At 49.8% G+C, this 23,676-nt stretch overlaps 1 protein-coding gene across 1 annotated transcript in view; it reads left to right on the forward strand.

Moving 5' to 3' along the window:
* LOC144805926 (uncharacterized) overlaps positions 1-13,234 on the forward strand; it is a 39,073-nt gene extending 25,839 nt beyond the window's left edge. The window contains exon 2 of the mRNA XM_078672396.1: positions 13,151-13,234. Coding sequence (XP_078528522.1) covers positions 13,151-13,234 — 84 coding nt within the window. The remainder of the gene's footprint in view (positions 1-13,150) is intronic.
* Positions 13,235-23,676: the final 10,442 nt, after the last annotated feature.

A 23,676-nucleotide genomic window follows, 5' to 3' on the forward strand; every position in this document is an offset into this window, starting at 1 on the left:
AAAGAGCCACAAGGTGGAATTAAGAGTGAGATAAAGTAGCTGAGAGCGTCTGGGGTGGATTAAACAGCCAGGAGGTGGAATCAAGAGTGAGATAAAGGAGCCAAGAGTGTCTGGGGTGGATTAAAGAGCCATGAGGTAAAATCAAGAGGGAGATAAAGGAGCCAGGAGTGTATGGGGTGGATTAAAGAGCCACAAGGTGGAATCAAGAGTGAGATAAAGGAGCCAAGAGTATCTGGGGGTTGATTAAAGAGCCATGAGGTAGAATCAAGAGTGAGATAAAGGAGCCAGGAGCATCTGGGGTGGATTAAAGAGCCATGAGGTGGAATGAAGAGTGAGATAAACGAGCCGAGAGTGTCTGGGGTGGATTAAAGAACCATAAGATGGAATCAAGAGTGAGATAAAGGAGCCGAGAGTGTCTGGGGTGGTTTGAAGAGCCACGAGGTGGAATGAAGAGTTAGATAAAGGAGCCGAGAGTGTCTGGGGTGGATTAAAGAGCCACGAGGTGGAATTAAGAGTGAGATAAAGTAGCTGAGAGCATCTAGGGTGGATTAAACAGCCACGAGGTGGAATCAAGAGTGAGATAAAGGAGCCAAGAGTGTCAGGGGTGGATTAAAGAGCCACAAGGTGGAATCAAGAGTGAGATAAAGGAGCCGAGAGTATCTGGGGGTTGATTAAAGAGCCATGAGGTGGAATCAAGAGTGAGATAAAGGAGCCAGGAGTGTCTGGAGGTGGATGAAAGAGCCATGAGATGGAATCAAGAGTGAGAGAAAGGAGCCAAGAGTGTCTGGGAGTAGATTAAAGAGCCACGAGGTAGAATCAAGAGTGAGATAAAGGAGCCGAGAGTGTCTGGGAGTAGATTAAAGAGCCACGAGGTGGAATCAAGAGTGAGATAAAGGAGCCAAGAGTGTCTGGGGGTGGATTAAAGAGGCACAAGGTGGAATCAAGAGTGAGATAAAGGAGCAGAGAGTGTCTGGGGGTGGATGCGAGTCTCCAGGAGCAATAGAGGCAAGGGGATTGCCTATAAGAGAGGCCCCAAATGTGATAAGGTGGGGGTTGAACTCACAAGCAGTTAGGGCATAAGTTGAGTGCGGGCAGCGGGAGTTTCATTCTTTTACATAAGTGTTAGTGTCACCATCCCCTCGGGAAAATTAAGATGTGGGGCAGGGAGCTGTTAAAAAGAAATGTGTATTTTTCGCTACCGAAGGAGGCCGCTTGGGCAGCAGCAGGGGATGGACTATCCCTAGACGTTGGTAAACCAAGCTAGTCTTAGATAAAAATAGAAAAGTGTAGTATTGCCTTAATGTAACCAACAGGCATCTATGCTAAAGGGAGGTAAAACTTGATAATCTCTTTCTCTAGTGAGCAAAGATAAGCAGTAGAGGTGAAAGGTCTTTGAATTTTTTTTAAAAAATGGGCTACCTTTGGTATTTATATTGTATTTTATTTAATAGCCCTGGTATTTTGAAGAAAATTGAAAACATAATTTGTACAGATGGAATAAATGAGTGTCCCGACCATTGAAACAAGAAAAACTGGGAAGTAACAGTTCGGTTGAAATAAGTAGTTCAAGGTAAGCCACTATTGACTGAGCTCACCTTTTAAGGGCAACTGACTACATTGAATATAATTACATAAGGAAATTTCCTTCTTTTAGACAAACTGCACGTCGGAGAACGGTGCCCTGGTTGTTTTTAAGGTCCTTTGTCTCCATAACTTGACTGGATACAGAGGAAACGAAGAAAATGAACTGATTGAGGTTTTTTAATTTAAGGTGAGATGGAATTACATAATCTTTAAAGCCACCATAGACGATAGTGGCGCCAGTGAAGATTGGTAACTGCAAACACAACAATGATGGACAGAATGTGGATCAATGTCACACATTCACCCCAGTCCAAAGATCTGGGCCCAAATCCATCGTTTTTCCACTCCACACCACCCTGGGTTAGACAATGGCGATATGCAAATCAGCGCTGACCCTGTGCCCCATGGGAACAGTCCAGTCCGAACTACAAAAGCCATGTCCTTCCCAGAACGGAATCAAGCATCCGAGGACCGGCCCGGTTTCGAGGTAACACCTCTCATCAGCCTGGCTAGCTTGACTCCAGTGGTGTGGAGTGCCTGGGACTCACGTCTGAGCATCCCCAGTACACTTAGAGCGGTAACTGCAAACACAACAATGATGGACAGAATGTGGATCAATGTCACACATTCTCCCCAGTCCAAAGATCTGGGCCCAAATCCATCGTTTTTCCACTCCACACCACCCTGGGTTAGACAATGGCGATATGCAAATCAGCGCTGACCCTGTGCCCCATGGGAACAGTCCAGTCCGAACTACAAAAGGCATGTCCTTCCCAGAACGGAATCAAGCATCCGAGGACCGGCCCGGTTTCGAGGTAACACCTCTCATCAGCCCGGCTAGCTTGACTCCAGTGGTGTGGAGTGCCTGGGACTCACGTCTGAGCATCCCCAGTACACTTAGAGCGGTAACTGCAAACACAACAATGATGGACAGAATGTGGATCAATGTCACACATTCACCCCAGTCCAAAGATCTGGGCCCAAATCCATCGTTTTTCCACTCCACACCACCCTGGGTTAGACAATGGCGATATGCAAATCAGCGCTGACCCTGTGCCCCATGGGAACAGTCCAGTCCGAACTACAAAAGCCATGTCCTTCCCAGAACGGAATCAAGCATCCGAGGACCGGCCCAGTTTCGAGGTAACACCTCTCATCAGCCCGGCTAGCTTGACTCCAGTGGTGTGGAGTGCCTGGGACTCACGTCTGAGCATCCCCAGTACACTTAGAGCGGTAACTGCAAACACAACAATGATGGACAGAATGTGGATCAATGTCACACATTCACCCCAGTCCAAAGATCTGGGCCCAAATCCATCGTTTTTCCACTCCACACCACCCTGGGTTAGACAATGGCGATATGCAAATCAGCGCTGACCCTGTGCCCCATGGGAACAGTCCAGTCCGATCTACAAAAGCCATGTCCTTCCCAGAATGGAATCAAGCATCCGAGGACCGGCCCGGTTTCGAGGTAACACCTCTCATCAGCCCGGCTAGCTTGACTCCAGTGGTGTGGAGTGCCTGGGACTCACGTCTGAGCATCCCCAGTACACTTAGAGCGGTAACTGCAAACACAACAATGATGGACAGAATGTGGATCAATGTCACACATTCACCCCAGTCCAAAGATCTGGGCCCAAATCCATCGTTGTCCATCATTGTTGTGTTTGCAGTTACCGCTCTAAGTGTACTGGGGATGCTCAGACGTGTGTCCCAGGCACTCCACACCACTGGAGTCAAGCTAGCCGGGCTGATGAGAGGTGTTACCTCGAAACTGGGCCGGTCCTCGGATGCTTGATTCCGTTCTGGGAAGGACATGGCTTTTGTAGTTCGGACTGGACTGTTCCCATGGGGCACAGGGTCAGCGCTGATTTGCATATCGCCATTGTCTAACTCAGGGTGGTGTGGAGTGGAAAAACGATGGATTTGGGCCCAGATCTTTGGACTGGGGTGAATGTGTGACATTGATCCACATTCTGTCCATCATTGTTGTGTTTGCAGTTACCGCTCTAAGTGTACTGGGGATGCTCAGACGTGAGTCCCAGGCACTCCACACCACTGGAGTCAAGCTAGCCGGGCTGATGAGAGGTGTTACCTCGAAACCGGGCCGGTCCTCGGATGCTTGATTCCGTTCAGGGAAGGACATGGCTTTTGTAGTTCGGACTGGACTGTTCCCATGGGGCACAGGGTCAGCGCTGATTTGCATATCGCCATTGTCTAACCCAGGGTGGTGTGGAGTGGAAAAACGATGGATTTGGGCCCAGATCTTTGGACTGGGGTGAATGTGTGACATTGATCCACATTCTGTCCATCATTGTTGTGTTTGCAGTTACCGCTCTAAGTGTACTGGGGATGCTCAGACGTGAGTCCCAGGCACTCCACACCACTGGAGTCAAGCTAGCCGGGCTGATGAGAGGTGTTACCTCGAAACCGGGCCGGTCCTCGGATGCTTGATTCCATTCTGGGAAGGACATTGCTTTTGTAGTTCGGACTGGACTGTTCCCATGGGGCACAGGGTCAGCGCTGATTTGCATATCGCCATTGTCTAACCCAGGGTGGTGTGGAGTGGAAAAACGATGGATTTGGGCCCAGATCTTTGGACTGGGGTGAATATGTGACATTGATCCACATTCTGTCCATCATTGTTGTGTTTGCAGTTACCGCTCTAAGTGTACTGGGGATGCTCAGACGTGAGTCCCAGGCACTCCACACCACTGGAGTCAAGCTAGCCGGGCTGATGAGAGGTGTTACCTCGAAACCGGGCCGGTCCTCGGATGCTTGATTCCGTTCTGGGAAGGACATGGCTTTTGTAGTTCGGACTGGACTGTTCCCATGGGGCACAGGGTCAGCGCTGATTTGCATATCGCCATTGTCTAACCCAGGGTGGTGTGGAGTGGAAAAACGATGTATTTGGGCCCAGATCTTTGGACTGGGGTGAATGTGTGACATTGATCCACATTCTGTCCATCATTGTTGTGTTTGCAGTTACCGCTCTAAGTGTACTGGGGATGCTCAGACGTGAGTCCCAGGCACTCCACACCACTGGAGTCAAGCTAGCCGGGCTGATGAGAGGTGTTACCTCGAAACGGGGCCGGTCCTCGGATGCTTGATTCCGTTCTGGGAAGGACATGGCTTTTGTAGTTCGGACTGGACTGTTCCCATGGGGCACAGGGTCAGCGCTGATTTGCATATCGCCATTGTCTAACCCAGGGTGGTGTGGAGTGGAAAAACTATGGATTTGGGCCCAGATCTTTGGACTGGGGTGAATGTGTGACATTGATCCACATTCTGTCCATCATTGTTGTGTTTGCAGTTACCGCTCTAAGTGTACTGGGGATGCTCAGACGTGAGTCCCAGGCACTCCACACCACTGGAGTCAAGCTAGCCGGGCTGATGAGAGGTGTTACCTCGAAACCGGGCCGGTCCTCGGATGCTTGATTCCGTTCTGGGAAGGACATGGCTTTTGTAGTTCGGACTGGACTGTTCCCATGGGGCACAGGGTCAGCGCTGATTTGCATATCGCCATTGTCTAACCCAGGGTGGTGTGGAGTGGAAAAACGATGGATTTGGGCCCAGATCTTTGGACTGGGGTGAATGTGGGACATTGATCCACATTCTGTCCATCATTGTTGTGTTTGCAGTTGCCAGTGAAGATTGGGCCACATTGATTTTTTGTCGGTATAATGTTGGAAAGCGTCATCCCTATTCTCTCTTTGTTAATTGAGATCCTACAACAAATGGTCTAAGGATCGCAATATGGAAGCACTATAGGGGCATTGTCTAACCGACACACTATAAAGAATAAGGTGATATATCAATGAAAGAAAATGAGTACCCTAAACATTGATAGGGGAAGGGTTGGACCTTAATATGGAACACTATATGAGGACCGATATAAGTGGGCTCTAAAAACTTGTTCATTTAGATATAGAAGGCTTAATGGAGTCATGTCTTAATAAGATTGTGAATTTGAATCGGGAGATCTAGATCCGGTTATGGAAACGAATCAGGGACTCTAACTAATACATTTTATCAGATGTTGGTGATCAGAATTGCTTATCAGACAATAAGAATAAGTATGTCTGCGCGATAGAATGATGAGTATTTGGAACCCCTTAGGATTTATAACAAGAATGTGAAGAAGGATTAATGTGATAATTATTTGTGGGTTTTACTCAAAATAAATGTCATAGTGATGCTGAATGAATTGTCTTACATATGTCAGATAAAGGTAGAAGAAGTGTATCGTTACAGATGCTTTTAATTGTATTATTTGCCCGAAAGGGTACTGACTGTAATATGTTTTTTGTTAGATTTTATTGAAAGCAGAAAGAGAGGAAGGATCTCTATTGTAAATTGTCCTGAAGAAGGTGGAAGAAAATAACAAAACTCCACCGAAACGCGTCGATGCCTAATTGAGGTTAAATCTGAAGCAGGACACAGAGCAGAATTATTAAACCCTTGGTCTCTTCCTGTGGTCTTAGCACAACGCAGATTAACACTGCAAGGGCCGAAACCTATGGCCTTGGTTTTGTTTTCCTTCCGTATGAGGTTTTATTGATTTTGATATTGTTTTACTGTGTTTTGTTATATACACTTAGTTAGGAATATGATTTTAAAATGTGTATTGGTAATGATGTTTATGTAATGAAATTTTAGATATTGTGATATCAAATGATTTGATTCAATTTGAGATATTTATGATCTCCTGTGTTTTTAATTATTTGTCTGATATTGAATACATTTGTAACAAACAGGCAGCATATTGTCCTGTTGGTGGCTCCAAACCTGTGAGTGTGGTGTGTATGACTGATAAAGTGAAAAGAAGAGTCCATAGGGAAAACTTGTTTTATATAACTATTTATGGTGCTCTGTCTCTATTGGACTTTACGAGCCCCTCTCCTTGGTTTCAAGGTGGATTAAAGAGCCATGAGGTGGAATCAAGAGTGAGATAAAGGAGCCGAGAGTGTCTGGGGTGGATTAAAGAGCCATGAGGTGGAATCAATGTGAGATAAAGGAGCCGAGAGTGGCTGATGGTTGAATAAAGAGCCATGAATCAAGAGTGAGATATAGGAGCGACCCTTGACCCTGATTCAGACAGGTTGCTCCCCACGCCGCACATCTCTACCTGTCTGTGCCCATGTCCCTGATCTCGCTGCTGCCGCGAGTTCAAGATCCTCCACCACCTGCAGGCTCCCACCTGCGCCTCATCCCTGGTGGCCCAGTGGTGAGCCGTAAGTATCTGTGTGCTCGCTCTGTTCCTTTTTGCCTGTTATTTGCCTGCTGTTGTATTACTTTTTGCGGTATCTGTTACCCACTGTTGTATTACTTTTTAGTATTCTGCTGCTGTATTATTTTGTGCCCACTGTTGTATTCCTTTTCTTTGTATTCTTTGCTTCCACCTCTTTTTTGCTCTGTGGCCCTCCAGCATTCCAGCCTACCTCTCCCCTCCCCGCCGCTGCGTCCCCTGCGGCCCCTACCCCTGCTTGCCCATTCATCCTGCTCCCGTCTCCCAGCTGCTCCTCCCTCCCACCTCCCCTTCTAATGGCCGCCGTGCCGAAAGCGCACCGAATGCAAACTTGCCTGCGCTCGTCCACGCCTGAACCGCGCCCAGTGCCAGACTCCCTTGGGCCCCCAAATGCCACAATGCCCGCCGCCACTACCACACCAGCACCGACCACGCACTCAACGCCGGCCGATCATACACCTGCTTACTGGCCACCCGAAGCGCAACCAAGGACCCTTCTCCTGCCGGAGCTGCAGCTTCGCCGGCCTCCAAGCCGCCACCCTGCCCACCAGGGTAGGACGCCACCACCTCAGATGCGTACTACTCAACACCCGCTCTGCCCACAAGCACCCCATCGCACTCTGGGACCTACCCGACTCATCCTCCCCGGACGTCGCCTTCCTAACGGAGACCTGGATGAACCCCTCCTCTGCACCCGACATCGCCATATCCATCCTGGACGGCTACAAGATCACATGCAGGGACCGTACCAACAGAGCAGGAGGAGGAATCACCATCGTCCACAGGAACTCCCTCAGAATCTCGACCAGCACCGACGACACTCTCAGCGCCGCCGAACGACAGCACTTCCAGATCCACATCGACCCCAATACCACCCTCAGAGGAACCCTCGTCTACAGACCCACCAGGCCACAGTGCAACGACTCCATCCCCGACTTCGTCAGCACGCACACCCTTGCATCCACGGACTACATCCGCCTCAGAGACCTGAACTTCCACCTCAACAGCAACTCTACCACTCTGCTCGACAACCTCAACAACCTCGGACTCAAACAGCTAGTCACGACTTCCACCCACTCCGCTGGACACATGCTCAACAGCATCTTCTCCGCCAGCAACTATGTCACCTTCAACTACACCACCAAACTCCACTGAACCGACCACCACTGCATCCACTTCCCCTTTGAGAAACCCACCATGCACCACCACACACAACAGACTCAATGCTGCAGCTAGAGCAAAGTCACCGAAGACCAGCTAATCGCCACCCTTGCCCGAAACCCACCAACTGACACCGCCGACACCGACACTGCGGCCCGCAACCTCAGGCAATGGATCGACGACTGTGCCAACACTCTCGCCCAGATCAAGAAACCCTCAAACAGATGCATCAACAGAATATCCATCTGGTTCACCGCCGACCTCCAGGCATCCGAGCAGACCTGCCGAAGGCTCGAAATGAAGTAGCACCACAAACAGACACCACCGGACAGCAATGCAGCCCAAAAGAGCGCCATCCGCAGACACCACCAACTCATCCGAACTGTCAAAAGGAATGAAGGCCGTCGCCGAATGGATGAAGAACATCCACCTGAAACAGTTCTCGGACAAGACGGCTGCACCCCGTCCACCTGGAACGACTCCTGAATGCCGGCCACACAGGGAGCTGCACCGACTCCCACCGACCACGCACACAATCTGGGGTCCATCCTGGACTCATCCCTGTCAATGGCCCAGCAAGTCAACTCCGTATCCTCCTCGAGCCTCAACACCCTCTGCATGCTCCGCAAGATCTACAGATGGATCCCCACCAGAACCAGAAGGACAGTCACCCAGGCCCTCGTCACCAGCAGGCAGGACTACGCTAACGCCCTCTAAGCAGGAACCTCTGGCAAACTCCAGAAACAACTACAAGGCATACAGAATGCCTCTGCAAGCCTCAGCCTCGGCATTCCCCGCCACATCCACATCACATCCCACCTGAGAGACCTGCACTGGCTCCCCATCAAGAGGATATCCTTCAAGCTCCTACGGGCATACGTTGCGCTTTACAAATTGCAATAATAAATAAATAAATAAGCTCCTCAGCAACGCACACAAGGCACTCCACAACACCTGACCAGCCTACCTCAACAGACGACTCAGCTTCTACACCCCGAACCGCCAGCTTAGATCCGCTGACCTCGGCCTCGCCACCGTCTCTGTGTGGGTGAAATACCCCCTCCGTCCTCAGACCCCATCCACTGAGTAAGAGATCCCTGTGTGGGTGAAATACCCCCTCCATCCTCAGACCCCCTCAACTGAGTGAGAGACCCCTGTGTGAGTGAAATACCCCCTCCATCCTCAGACCCCATCCACTGAGTGAGAGACCCCTGTGTGGGTGAAATACTGCCTCCGTCCTCAGACCCCATCCACTGAGTGAGAGACCCCTGTGTGGGTGAACATCCCTCTCCATCAGACCCATCCACTGAGTGAGAGACCCCTGTGTGGGTGAACTACCCTCTCCATCAGACCCATCCACTGAGTGAGAGACCCTGTGTGGGTGAACTACCCCCTCCGGACTCAGACCCCATCCGCTGAGTGAGACCCCTGTGTGGGTGAAATACCCCCTCCATCAGACCCCATCCACTGAGTGAGAGATCCCTGTGAGGGTGAAATACCCCCTCTGTCCTCAGACCACATCCGCTGAGTGAGACCCCTGTGTGGGTGAAATACCCCCTCCATCAGACCCCATCCACTGAGTGAGAGATCCCTGTGAGGGTGAAATACCCCCTCTGTCCTCAGACCCCCTCTGCTGAGTGAGAGATCCCTTTGAGGATGAAATACCCCCTCTGTCCTCAGACCCCCTCCACTGAGTGAGAGACCCCTGTGTGGGTAAAATACCCTCTCTGTACTCAGACCCCCTCCACTGAGTGAAAGACCCCTGTGTGGGTGAAATACCCCCTCTGTCCTCAGACCCCCTCCACTGAGTAAAAGACCCTTGTGTGGGTGAAATACCCCCTCCACTGAGAGAGAGACCCCTGTGTGGGCGAAATACCCCTCTATACTCAGACCCCATCCACTGAGTCAGAGACCCCTGTGTGGGTGATATACCCCCTCCATCCTCAGACCCCATCCACTGAGTTAGAGACCCCTGTGTGGATGGAATACCCCCTCCGTCCTCAGAACCCATCCACTGAGTTAGAGACCCCTGTGTGGGTGAAATACCCCCTCCGTCCATCAGACCCCCTCCAGTGAGTGAGAGACCCCTGTGTGGGTGAAATACCCCCTCCATCAGACTCCATCCACTGAGTCAGAGACCCCTGTGTGGGTGAAATACTCCCACCGTCATCAGACCCCATCCACTGAGTGAGAGACCCCTGTGTGGGTAAAATACCCCCTCCATCAGAGCACATCCACTGATTGAGAGACCCCTGTGTGGGTGAAATACCCCCTCCGTCCATCAGACCCCCTCCAGTGAGTGAGAGACCCCTGTGTGGGTGAAATACCCCCTCCATCAGACTGCATCCACTGATTGAGAGACCCCTGTGTGGATGAAATACCCCCTCCATCAGACCCCATCCACTGAGTGACAGACCCCTGTGTGGGTGAAATACCCCCTCCATCAGACCCATCCACTGAGTGGGAGACCCCTGTGTGGGTGAAATACCCCCTCCATCAGACCCATCCACTGAGTGGGAGACTACTGTGTGGGTGAAATACCCCCTCCATTAGACCACATCCACTGAGTGAGAGACCCCTGTGTGGGTGAAATACCCCCTCCATCCTCAGACCCCATCCACTGAGTCAGAGACCCATGTGTGGGTGAAATACCCCCTCCATCCTCAGACCCCATCCACTGAGTCAGAGACCCCTGTGTTATGTTATGTTATGCTATGTTAGTCACTCTTGTATAGCGCTCGAATCACCCTGGGGCATCTCGGTGCTGCCTAGAGTAAAACATCACTGATAGCAACATCGGGGCTGAGTTGGAATTTAGTACAGAAAGGCTTTTAGATGTTTCCTGAAGGATGTATACAGTGGAATATCTCTAAGAAATTTGGGAAGACTATTCCAGTATTTGGGGGCGAGATAGGAGAAAGCCATACCACCTGTACGCTTGAGACGGATGCGAGGAATATGAAGCAGCCTCGCCGAGCCCGATCTCAGCAAACGACCAAGGGTGTATCTGTACAATTTCTTTTGTAAATATTGAGGGCCTCGGCCGTTTAAAGCATTAAAAGACAAGCAGCAGATTTTGAAGATGGATCTTTTTTTTACCGGCAGCCAGTGTAGAGATTTTAACAAAGGCAATGACGGAGAACCAGCAGGCATGTTTAGGATAATTCTTGCAGCTGTATGTTGGATTACTTGAAGTTTGTTTTGAAGTGTGGTCCCAACCTCAGCCAGTAAGGCGTTCCCGTAGTCCAAATGGCTGATCACCATCACTTGGATCAGCGTTCTACGGTTGTCAGTTGAGATATATGGGAACATTTTCCGAAGTAGGCGAAGGCTGTGGTAGCAGGAACCAATAGTGGCTGCTACATGATCCTTCATTGACAGTAGGCGATCTAGTTTCACACCCAGGTTTTTTACACTCTGTTTTGGAGCAGGGGTAATACCCTGTTGTAAAGGCCACCATTTGTTTGTCCAGATGGTAGCGGCCTTTCCCAGCAGCATAACTTCAGTTTTACCAGGGTTCAATTGGAGACAGTTGTCGGTCATCCAGTTGGATATTGCATGTTTGCCCTTGGTTAACCGGAGCCTGTCAGCCTCTGGGTTTGGGCCGATGGTGAACAGTAGCTGGGTGTCATGTGCATAGGAGATTGTTTCGAAACCTAATGCTTCTACTGCCTCAGCCAGCGGAGCCAGAAAAAATGTTAAAAAGGTTAGGGCTGAGGCAGGAGCCTTGTGGGACACCCTTGTCCAGCGTTGTTTTATCTGAGTGGAAAGGACCCATGATAACCGTTTGGGCTCTGTCCGTTAGGAAGTTTTGAAGCCATTTAAGGGCTAGACCCTGGATGCCATAGGATATTAACCTCTCCGCGAGCCTGGTGTGGGAGACGGTATCGAAGGCCGCGGAGAGGTCAAGGAGAATCAGTATGGCAGATCCTCCAGCATCCACAGTCAGCCTCAAAGAGTCCGTAACGGCTAACAGGGCGGTCTCTGTGCTAAAACCTGGGCGAAACCCTGTTTGCGAGGGGGCCATGATGTTGTTGGTTTCAAGATAACTGTTTAGTTGTCTATTTACAATGCTTTCCAGCATTTTGGCCAGCAGGGGGAGCAGTGAAATGGGGTGGTAATTGCTGAGCTCCTGCGGGTTAGCCAGAGGTTTTTTAGGATGGGACGAACAAACGCTTCCTTCCAGGAAATAGGGATAGTGCCCGATTGAATAGAGTGGTTGAAAATTGTTTGAATGGTTGGTGCACAGCTGTGGGATAAAATAGACATAATTTTAGGGGGGCAAAGGTCAGCAGGGGAGCCTGATTTGGCCACATTTAGTGCTTTAATCACTTCTTCAAGTGTGGCAGGAACAAAACTGTCCAGAGAACAGGTTAACCTGCTAGTGGGACTTTTTAGGCTGGACAGGATTGAAGGGGGAATGTTATCCTGTGAAGGAAAATTGGAGTAGATAATTGAGATTTTCTCCTGAAAGAAGGCGGTTAGGGAATCACAGAATTCCTGGGATTCCACAGGCAATTGTTTGCACACTTCAGGTGATATACATTCTCTAACAATGCCAAAGAGGGCTTTGGAGGAGTTACTGGCATTCTCAATTTGATTCAGAATAAAAAAGGCGTCTGGCAGTCTTTAGATTTCGATGGTAACTAGTTAGAGCTAGTTTAAATATCTGTCTACTTTGAGAACACTTGGTCGCTCGCCAGTGTCTCTCTAGTTGTTTGCAGGAGGATTTTTTCTGTCTTAGTTCTAAGGAGTACCATTGGGCTGAGGTTCGACAAGGGATTGGTCTGGACTTTTTACTTGTCTGAATAATTTTGTCAAAAGAATTTTCAAGAGCCTTATTAAAAAAAGTCAGCATAGCAGATGCATCTTGATCATGGTTTCGTATTTGTTGCTCGGCCTGAAAATTTATATTGAAAGCTGAGGTCGTTAGTTTATGCCAGGGCCTACGGGATGATGGTTTTTTGAGAGCCAACTGTGTTGGAGATTTAAGGGCGATGTTGGGCATTGCAAACTTGATCATAGAGTGATCGGTCCACGTAAGAGGCCACGGAGGATCGCATTTGATCTGATCTATATTGAAAAAATTAGGTCTGAGGTGTGGCCCGCCTGGTGGGTAGGACCTATTACTCTTTGTGTAAGCCCTAACTGTTCTAGATCACCGAGGAAATTACTGATCTCTTGAGTTATGTGAGCCTCACAGTGAAGATTAAAATCACCCAGCATCAGGAATTTATTTGACGCAAAGACATGGATGGCTATGTAGTCTATTACGGTAGCCGCAAAGTCTGTTTTTGGGCCAGGAGGTCGGTAGACTAATGCTCCAAGCCAACTTTCCGTAGGGGATTTAGTGACCTTAAAAATGCCTATTTCTAGGCTCTCATCTATCATAGTGGAAATCCAGGATAGTTTGAGATGATTTTTGAAATCAATGGCTATCCCCTCGCCTACTTTCCCTGTCCGATCCAGATGGATACATTTGGAGTTCTCTGGAATGGCAATGTTTATAGTGAGGTGGTTTGAGGGATTTAGCCAAGTTTCCATAAAAAACCCATATCTCTGGTGAGTGAGAGGTGATCGTGTCCCAGATTTCATATGGGTGTTTGGCTAAGGAGCGCACGTTGCATAGGATGAAAGAGGTGCCCTCAGGAGAAAAGAATCTTTGAAGTCGGGCTGGTGAGACGAAAGATATATACAGATTTCTCTGGAAGGAACAATGTCTGCAAGCTACCGGACCTTCCAATAAGTCAGGAAAAATATTTATACAGCTAGCGCTAGGTCATTTAGTGAGAGTTTGTGTGGCTCTGATAGTATGTAAGATATCAGATGAGTATGAAATCCGAGGGAGAGAAATAGGTGTTACCTGATTTTGGGCAGGGGTCAAGGTCTCTGGGCTTGTGCGGGCGTGGACGGGCGCAGACGGGCTTTCCTTAGGCGCTCCTTCGGCGCGTTTTAAGCGTGCCTGCTTCTCGCGTCCGCTGCGCAGAGGCATGCCCGTCTGCTTTTAAGCTGTTGCAGATCGTTTCAGAAAACACTAGACCGCCACCCAGCGTACCTGGCCAAGATGGCCGCTGGATTTGTCCGGCAGCCTCCGGGTGCATATGTCAACTCAGCACCTACTCGGCTGAGGGGTGATTGCGGCGAAGGATCTTAAAATGTGAGCAAATTGCTAAATGATAATTCAAGTATTAAAAAGTACAGAGTACAAATTCACGAAACACAGCTCCTGGTTTCCGCCTCAGGAGTAGATCTAGGACTAGCGCCTGCGCGGTAATTCCTGCTTTTAAACTGTCGCAGAGCGCGTCAGAAAAGACTAGACCACCACCCAGCGTACCTGGCAAAGATGGCCGCTGGATTTGTCCGGCAGCCTCCGGGTGCGTATGTCAACTCAGCGCCTACCTGGCTGAGGGGTGATTGCGGCGAAGGATCTTAAAATGTGAGCAAATTGCTAAATGATAATTCAAGTGTTAAAAAGTACAGAGTAGAAATTCACGAAACACAGCTCCCAGCTTCCGCCTCAGGAGTAGATCTAGGACTGTGTGGGTGAAATACCCCCTCCGTCCTCAGACCCCATCCATTGAGTGAGAGACCCCAGTGTGGATGAAATACTCCTTCCATCAGACCTCATCCACTGAGTAAGAGACCCCTGTGTGGGTGTAGGAGAGTAGGGTCTGCTATCCTATGGTCACCACAAATTTTTGCTTTTTGCTTCACTGGTTTTCGACTACTGAGGCTGTGGGCCTGCTGATCAGACCCCCTGCCTGCTGTTCTCTCACTAAATTACTGATACATGTGCTATAGGCACATACCACAATTGGAAATGGACTCCTTGTCAGCCCCTGTATAATGCACTATAGGTGCCCAGGGCATAGGGGCCACCAAGGCCTACCCGGGGCTGCAGCATATCTTTTGCCACCCCTGGCTGGTTCTTAAATTGACACAACTGGCTGATCACTCAGCTGGGGTAAGGTGGTGTAAACACCCCTTACTTAGATATAGTATACCTATGTCTAAACCTATATCTGGACACATATAAACCTGTGAGCCACTCCTATGGAAGGCCTCATCAATCCTGGAGGCAGAGTGCGTGGTTTAATGTGAGATGGAGCTCTAGCATGAGCTGAGCCTGTCTGCAGCTGTCGGGAACAACTCCCTAAGCTGTTTCAGGGTAACGCCATACCATATACTCTTAAGTGCCTTATAATCCTCGCGGTTATATAGCATCTTTGGTTTGGCTTTATCAAAACATGTCGTGTAAGGTGTCATACGATTTGGAATGCTATCCCCTCGCCAGTTCTGGCGACGGGGATAGCATTCCACCCCTCTAGAGGGGTAAGACATGTTACTTTACTTAAATGCGGTTAATTTCTAAAAGGGCCTTAGATCCACAAAATGGATGCCTCTGCCACAGACACGGGTCTGGACCCCTGCAGCTGACCGAAAGTCCGCCAAATGGGGCCTGGACAAAGGGTTTCCTGTCGCAGGGGGGTTTTACCACCCTCCAGACAGGAAATAGTGGATTGTAGCAGGGAGGTCTGAAAGAAACCAGACACTGCAGACACTGCTTGGGGCGCACAAGGCTGCCCCTTGCATGATCCGGCCAAACCGGTTCTGGGGCACTCCAGCCCTCGTGCCAGGGCGGCCTGGATCAAAGGAAAGGGGTGTAACCACCCCCTTCCTGGGTCCCACCCATAGGAGGGGACCTAGCAGGTAATCACGCCCCCCAGATTCGAATAAGAGCGGGAGCAGTGCCAAGACACTTTAGATTATCCTGAGGAAACTTAAGAAATGAAACTCTGGACCCTTCGACATCCTACTCAACGTGGAAGCCCGAAGAATCTCCCTTGTGGTCAAGGAGTGACCACCCTGTGTAAGCAGGCACCATCCAGCACTCGACGTCTGCTTTGTCGCAGTTCCCGCCGGAACTCGAGCGACTGAGATCGACGAGATCAAGCTTGCCTGCCTTCCAACAGCCCGATCCACAGTCCCTGCAGAGCTGAGACCCGTGGAGGCGACCGGAAGCGTGGGGCTCGCCATCTTGAATTGACCACGAGACGCTGACCGTGCAGCCCACGAGCAACCCTCGAAGCTGTGCACCGGGGTTTGAGAAGCCCCAACCCTGAGCCACTCTTGCATCGAAGTCCAGCCCCCCACACTCGACGAGTGCCGCGTGGGACCCTTCTGCTTCTTTTGGCTCAACGCGTTGGTCCGGTCACTTGCCAGCCGGCTAGTGGCCCCTGCACTGACGAACTTTGAAATTCGACCTCTGAATCTGGTTGCTCCAGATTTACACCAGCTCCCCTGAAAAGGAGCCCCCACTCTGACCTTCCTGGTTCGAGTGAGAAGCAATCTCCCGGTTCCGCGTGGATTGCTTTTGCCAAGTGTTGTTTGCTCCAATCTTGAAGCCGACAGCGCCGACGGCGAGAGCCTGCGTGGGACAGATCGTGACCTGCTCCTGGACGTCGCAGATGCCCCAGAGCCCACGTGACAGCGGAGAGAAGCTACACGACGACCGCCTGATTGCGCCCGACATTGCCTGGTTCCGTCCTGGTTCCACCCTGGTCACTGCTGAGTGACCCAGACTCTGTCCCCTCTGCTTTCAGGTACTTCTCGACTTGAGTCTACCCTTGGACTCCACCGGACACTTCTCCTTCACACCGCCTGCAGCCCTTTCAGCTTCAAGCACCAAGAGCCTGCGTGACGAAACCCGACTCGACTTCGACCCTATGCACCCGCTTCCTGTGGGTGAGGTAACTTTGCTCCGCCGGTGTTCCCACACTGGTGCACATCTCTAGGGTCTGTGTCTTAAGTTTCGTTCCTCTAGGTTCAGCGGAAGTGTCCTTAAACTCTAACTTTACAACTTTTACGCACCATTGGTTAACATTGGTACATGCGTGCGCGTTCCGCACTGCACCCGAATCCCGTGGGCCTCTCCCGACTTCAGCATTGCTTGTCCCGACTGCTCCCAGCGATTCCCTAGGCCCTAGGCCTAACCACTGTTTGATTGGTATCTCTTATACCACTTGTTTAGTATATGGTTTGAGTGGCCCCCGCCCTCATCCATAATCGTGCAACTTTATATGCTTAAACAGTACTTTTGATTTAACGCTTGTGCCCCTTTATTCATAAAGAATACTGGGGATTGTTTTTAGTAATAAACACATATATTTTTATAATATATACTTGTGTGGTGTCCTTTCATTTGGTATTACAGGATTGTAAGTGGTAAAACAGCTCGCTTAACACGACCTCTTAAGTTAAGCCTTTAGGCTGCTTAGTCCATGCTACCCCTAGGATAGCTTGTCTAATAAGGTTGACTTACAACCAGACACCATAAGGGATTGTTTGGTCAGATAGCAGGTGGTTCCAGAATTGGAAACATCCCCTATCAGGCCAACTTCTCACAGTGGGTGAAATACTCCCTCCATCAGACCCAATCCACTGAGTGAAAGACCCCTGTGTGGGTGAAATACCCCTCCAATCCTCAGACACCGTCCACTGAGTGAGAGAACCCTGTGTGGCTGAAATACCCCTCTATCCTCAGACCCCATCCACTGAGTGAGAGACCCCTGTGTGGGTGAAATAACCCCTCCGTCCTCAGACCCCCATCCACTGAGTGAGAGACCCTGTGTGGGTGAAATACCCCTCCATCAGACCCCATACACTGAGTCAGAGACCCCTGTGTGGGTGAAATACCCCCTCCGTCGTCAGACCCCATCCCCTGAGCGAGAGACCCCTGTGTGGGTGAAATACCCCCTCCATCTGACCCCATCCACTGAGTGAGAGATCCCTGTGTGGGTGAAATACCCACTCCATCCTCAGACCCCCATCCACTGAGTGAGAGACCCTGTGTGGGTGAAATACCCCCTCCATCCTCAGACCACATCCACTGAGTGGGAGACACCTGTGTGGGTGAAATACCCCCTCCATCAGACCCCATCTACTGAGTGAGAGACCCCTGTGTGGGTGAAATACCCCTCCATCAGACCCCATCCACTGAGTGAGAGACCCATGTGTGGGTCACACCTGATGGTTCTGTCTCATGACTTTATTGTGCTGCTTCTTTCCTTGTTTTATGAGTGAGCTCCTGAAGGGGGAGGTGAACAAGAAAGCAGCAGAGAAATGCAAACCCTGATGTGGTGCAAAGCAACGGGAGAGAGTTGATTGTCGGAGGTAGTCATTGCGGCAAGGTCCGGCCCGTACAATTGCTGCTCCTCGAGAGGTATCGGTTTTCTTCGAAGTGTACTTTACATTTTATTAAAAGCGCTAGCGTGCTGCCAGTACTGCCGTTCCTAATACTTTCAGTGGCAGTTTGTGACCTGAGTTGTTTGTACTAAATAGTAAAAGGTTCTGCTGCTTATTCACAGCGAAACCCTCTTCTATGCAGTCCCGGCTATGTTTTTGCTTACTGGAGTGGCATCGTTCAATAAGAATGGAAAATATCTTGAATTTGTAGCGTTCCTTAAAAAGTAAAAATTTCTTTAATTGCAAATTGTCCTTGATTTATGTGTGGTACGACGTTCCCGTTGTGCGCTCTCTTTCATCATGTAACTAGCGTGTCTGACAGAGCTTTTTTTTATTTACAAGACATACGAATACATTGCAGGTGTCTTATTCCATTGTTGTAAAGACAGAAGCCTCATTTGTCTCAATTGTCTAAGCTATTCAGCTAAGTTGTGCCAATGTAGCTTTGTTTTTAGACTGAATTATTCTATTTAGTAAACGGGTTCTCCTGGTTTCTTCTAGCGAACTTAATTCGGCACAGCTCACGTGCTCAGTATCTATGTTGTAGCTCTCCGTGACAGCAACTTCTGAAAACAAATGTGTGCAGGGCCCTTCTGTTCACCTTGGCAGTGTGCGGGCTCTGCATTCACATCATAATGTTATGCAATTATTTCATAACCTGTTGCAGAGGCCTGCTTGGGAATTGTTTAGCAGTGATACGAGTGTATTTAATACCGAACCTCTCTTGTTTTGCACATACTCCTGTTCTTATCTACATGACTGCGTTTTTGTCTAAACTATTGCATTTTATTTTCCATGGACTGTTTCTTTAGTACATTGTGGCGTCTCGAGGTCACCTAAAAGCGATCATGGGAGTTCTGTACTTCGTTTTCATGTTACACCTGACCTAGTGCTGTCATCCGTACTGGAGTGTGCACGTGCCCTGCTCTCCACATGCGGCCTAAGCAGAGTATTGCTTGTAAGACCTGAACTCTTCTGTTTTTATAAACGCCAAAACGAAAACCTTTTTTGAAAAGCAGTATGAAGACGGAAAAAGGAGAAATGGTCCCTTAAAAAAAAAACATGCTTGGATGAGTTACAGTTCACATATAATGGTTCTAAAAATGATTTCTTCATTACCATGATTGATCATTCGTGTGCAATTTATATCCCATGAAGTTTTAAAACACAAGCCTTTTGCTAGCAGGCCCCCTTCCAGTAACATTCATCTTAGAAAGGGGCTGTAGGTTAGTAAGTTTGCAATTCAGCGGCTTTGCAGAAGCCCCTTTAGGAACCTTTTTCCAAAGTTTATTACTGTTTTAAAGGGCGTAATTTCTGCTATTTAGCTTTTTCCTTGGACTTATGTGTTTGGTTTTATTTCAGGGGTTAAATGTCTCTGTCACTGAGAGCTGCAGTCATGCTGCTGTCTCCAGTTAGTGCCCTTCCTTCCATTTCTGCTGCTTTGCTGCAGTTCTAGGCGGCGGCTGCTGCCACGTCGTATTTTCATGTTTGTTGTGTACTTGCCTAATACAAACTCTGACGTTCCTGTTTGTACACAGTGTCTATCATTCGAGCTTTGGGTCAGAGGCATCAGTGTCATACTGTTTAGACCGCACGGGGCTGTGGTGATAGTAATATTCCTTTTCTTCCGACACTGACTAGTATTCAAGATGACACTCTCTCAAACGTCACTATTTTTTCCAATCTGAATAACTTCAGCACATTACACTCGTTGTCTTTTTTGACCTTTCGAGTGCAAATCCGATTTTTAATGCATCTTGATACATACAGTGGCTCATTGGACATTCATTGTATTCTTGTTGTAGATCTGAACTGTGAATTTTGATTCGAGTACCTCTGAGGAAGGGTTTCTTGAAAACCTGAAATGCATTGGGTTCATCTATAATTATGTTTGTTAAGATTCACTACCTGAGTGAGGCACTAGGTAGCGCTGGACCAAGATGGCCGCGCTTTAGTGAGGTTCTAGCCCTTCTGAGCTTCATCCGATCCTCCACATCATCCTGAGTGCTCATAATTGCCCGCAAATGTCACCACTGGTTCTGTGAGGCTGAGAGGATTCCTCCGATACCAAACTTGCTGACCCAGCGGAGGTTATTGCTGAGTTGCAGCCGCCTCGACCTTACTGCGGTCTCTGCCGTACCTCGCGCGAGCTCGCGACCTGGGCGGGCCCGGGAACATACACCGCCGCTTTGAGGCCTATCCCCGATCCCGACCTGGTGAGGAGCCTACACTTAGGAGGAGCGTAACGACTTGGGTGCCGCCCTGGACCGATTGCTGACCGGAGCCAAAGTGAGGAGTCTGCAGGAGCTTTCCCGGCTCCCGTCCTCCTACGCTCCTACATCGCTGGTTCCCTGCGGTGCCCGGGCCCTCGCGAGGCCAATGACGCATCTTCTGGCCGGGGCTAGGCCCTACATCCATCTTCCTCCGCCTGGCTGCTGCGACCTTGAGATCTTGTGCGCTGATACACCGGCTCGGACAGTTTCGACGCCTGTCACCCCGCTCTGGACCCTGGGGCTGCACCTGGCTGAGCGGCACCCCTTTCTGGGCACCCTTAAAAACCAACAAAAGAACACTGCTAGAGCTGGAGCAGCTATATTAAATGCCCCCAGGCCCGGCCGCCTGTGAGGAAGTTACCCCCTAACACGTGGATTGCCACTGAACCTGGCGGATCCGCGCTAGGCATTTACAGCAAGAGGCCCCGCGGCACCACTTCAACCCGGCATTATTGTCTGCGCACGTATGGTCAACACCCTCTGACTGCGCTGTGAACCTGTTCCCCCGGCCGGCACACCCTTTCCCTCGATCTTAACTACTTCCTCGCAATCCCATTGACGTTGCACGGCCCTCCGGTCACCCTATTGTCTGATCCTATACCATGGGGCGAAATGATGCCAGAAAATCCAAACTGCCTTACGAGGCCCGGAAGAACTCCGAAACCCAACCAACAGAGCAGACTGCCTCTGGTGCTACGGCCCCAGCCGATGAAGATTGGAAGTCACTTCTCCTGGGCATGAAACACAGCCTCACCTCAATTGATTCCAAAATTGACGCGCTTAACTCACGTATGGATACTGTCGTGGTGAAATTGGGCCAGCACGATACCCGTTTGAAGGAGGCGGAGAGCCGTATTTCCGATCTAGAGGACACTGCTACTAGTACTGGTCGCCAAGTCACCCAAATGGGCAAGTTGCTTAAAATCATCGCAGACAAAAATGAGGAACTCGAAGCCAGGTCGCGAAGAAACAATGTGCAAATTTTGGGCCTGGCGGAGACTTCATTGAAAAGCTCATAGTCGACCTCTTTGGCAGGGACTCCTCTGCACACCTTACAGTTGAGCGGGCTCACCGGTCCCTTGCGGCCCGTGTCCCCCCAGGCACCCCACCACGACCTATTATCGTCAGGTTCCTCAACTACCGCGACAGGGACACAGTTCTGCGGCTGGCCAGAGAGAAGCAACATGTCCCCTATGAGAACACATCGCTGTCCTTTTACCCTGACTTTACGACCTCGGTGCAGGAAGCACGCCGCAAATTCGCAGGAATAAAGAAAAAGCTGCAGACTCTGGAAATCCCTTACGCAATGCTCTACCCGGCAAAGCTCAAGATCACGCATAATGGAAAGCAACACATCTATGGCTCCCCTCAGCAGGCCGAGGACTACCTCAAAAGACACAAACAGGTGAACTCCAAGGTGGCGGCTACGGGGGGTCGCTCCAGATCGCCCTCTCCACTTTCTCAACAATGCTGATCTTATGGGCATTAACGGATCTTGATGGAGTCCATTGCCGTGCGAACACTGAGCCCATTTTCTGAACTGCTGGGTGACGTATAAGAATATTACACCGTTTGACTTTCTTCTTTTTCTTTTTGCACTCACTTTGATGCTCAGACTTACATCTCCGTCCCACATTCGAGTTCTTGGCTACTGGCTAGGCAACCGGTGGGTGAAATTAGGGAGATGTATGGGCGGGTCGACTGCCCCTAGTGACTCTTCCCCTTAATCAGGACGAACCCCTTGCTACTCCTCCACTACTATTTGGTTGGAGACTCTATTGTTACTCTGTTAAGTTGCAGTTCAAATGGGAGGGACAATGCTACCCGGCAAGTTGGGGAAACCGGTGTGGGAGGGATCAACAGGAGAAGTGTCACACAATGTACCGCTGCATTTACTGTAATTATGCCGCAACCTTATTCTGCATCACGGAATCCACTACTATCTTTAATTGCACACTCCAAACACTCACGAATGTTCATCCGTATATATCGTCTCCCTTGGCGAGGATAGGACACAACAGAATACAGAATATCAAAATTATCACCTGGAACATACGAGGCCTTAACGACCCCAGAAAACGTAGACAAGTGTTAGGTTACCTAGACAGACATGGAATACAAATCGCCCTCCTACAGGAGACACACTTGGCCCCTGGGGGGTCTACTCAGTTCCCATCCAAATGGGCCATGAGCCGCACTTTCTCTTCCTACTCTAGCTATTCCAGAGGGGTCACTGTTCTTATCAAGCGCGGGGTGGCGTTCGTACCGGGCGGAGTGGACCTTGATACGGGAGGCAGATCTGCCTGCCGTGGGGACGACTTCATGCACACGATATCCTTTTCGCGAACTACTATGGCCCCAATGTGGACGACCCCTCTGCCATGCTCGTACTTTGGGGCAAGATCCTCACTCTGGGCATCACTCAGGTCGTCTGGGGGTGTGATTTTAATACTGCACTGCATCCCCTGCTGGACAGGTCGAGAGCACTCCCCTCGCACTACACAAACACTCAAAGAACTCTTAATGACATAGTACAAGATAATAGCTTGATTGATGCCTGGAGATTTGCCCACCCCTCCCTTAAAGAAGGCACACATTATTCCTCTGTACATTCCTCCTGGATGCGCTTAGACTACATATTCATATCTGCGGGTTTGGCGCCATGGCTTACACGGACACAACACTTAGCCCGTATCCATTCAGACCACTCGTGGATCAGATGGTCTACCTATTGACTTTTACAAACTCTTTGCTCCAATCCTAGCCCCCATTCTGAAACAGGTATATTACGCAGTGCTTGAAGAAGGCAGCCTCCCCCGCACCATGCGCGAAGCACTAATCACCTCTCTACTTAAACCTGGCAAGCCCTCTACGCAATGCGACTCCTATCGGCCCCTAGCCCTACTGAATTGTGACACTAAAATCTTGGCTAAAGTGTTGGCGACTCGCCTTAACCACCTCATGGAACGACTGGTCCTGCCGGACCAGGCTGGTTTTGTCCCCAACCGTGCAACTTCGCACAATCTCCGCACGCTACATGCTGTCCTGCAGGACATAGATCCTAAGTGCGAAGCCGCGGCGGTATTCTCGGATGCCACCAAGGCTTTCGATACGCTTCAGTGGGACTACCTCCTGGGTACACTACAACACAATGGGATGCCATTC

Source organism: Lissotriton helveticus (genome assembly GCF_964261635.1).
Source record: "Lissotriton helveticus chromosome 1_1 unlocalized genomic scaffold, aLisHel1.1 SUPER_1_unloc_33, whole genome shotgun sequence".
NCBI lineage: Eukaryota > Metazoa > Chordata > Amphibia > Caudata > Salamandridae > Lissotriton > Lissotriton helveticus.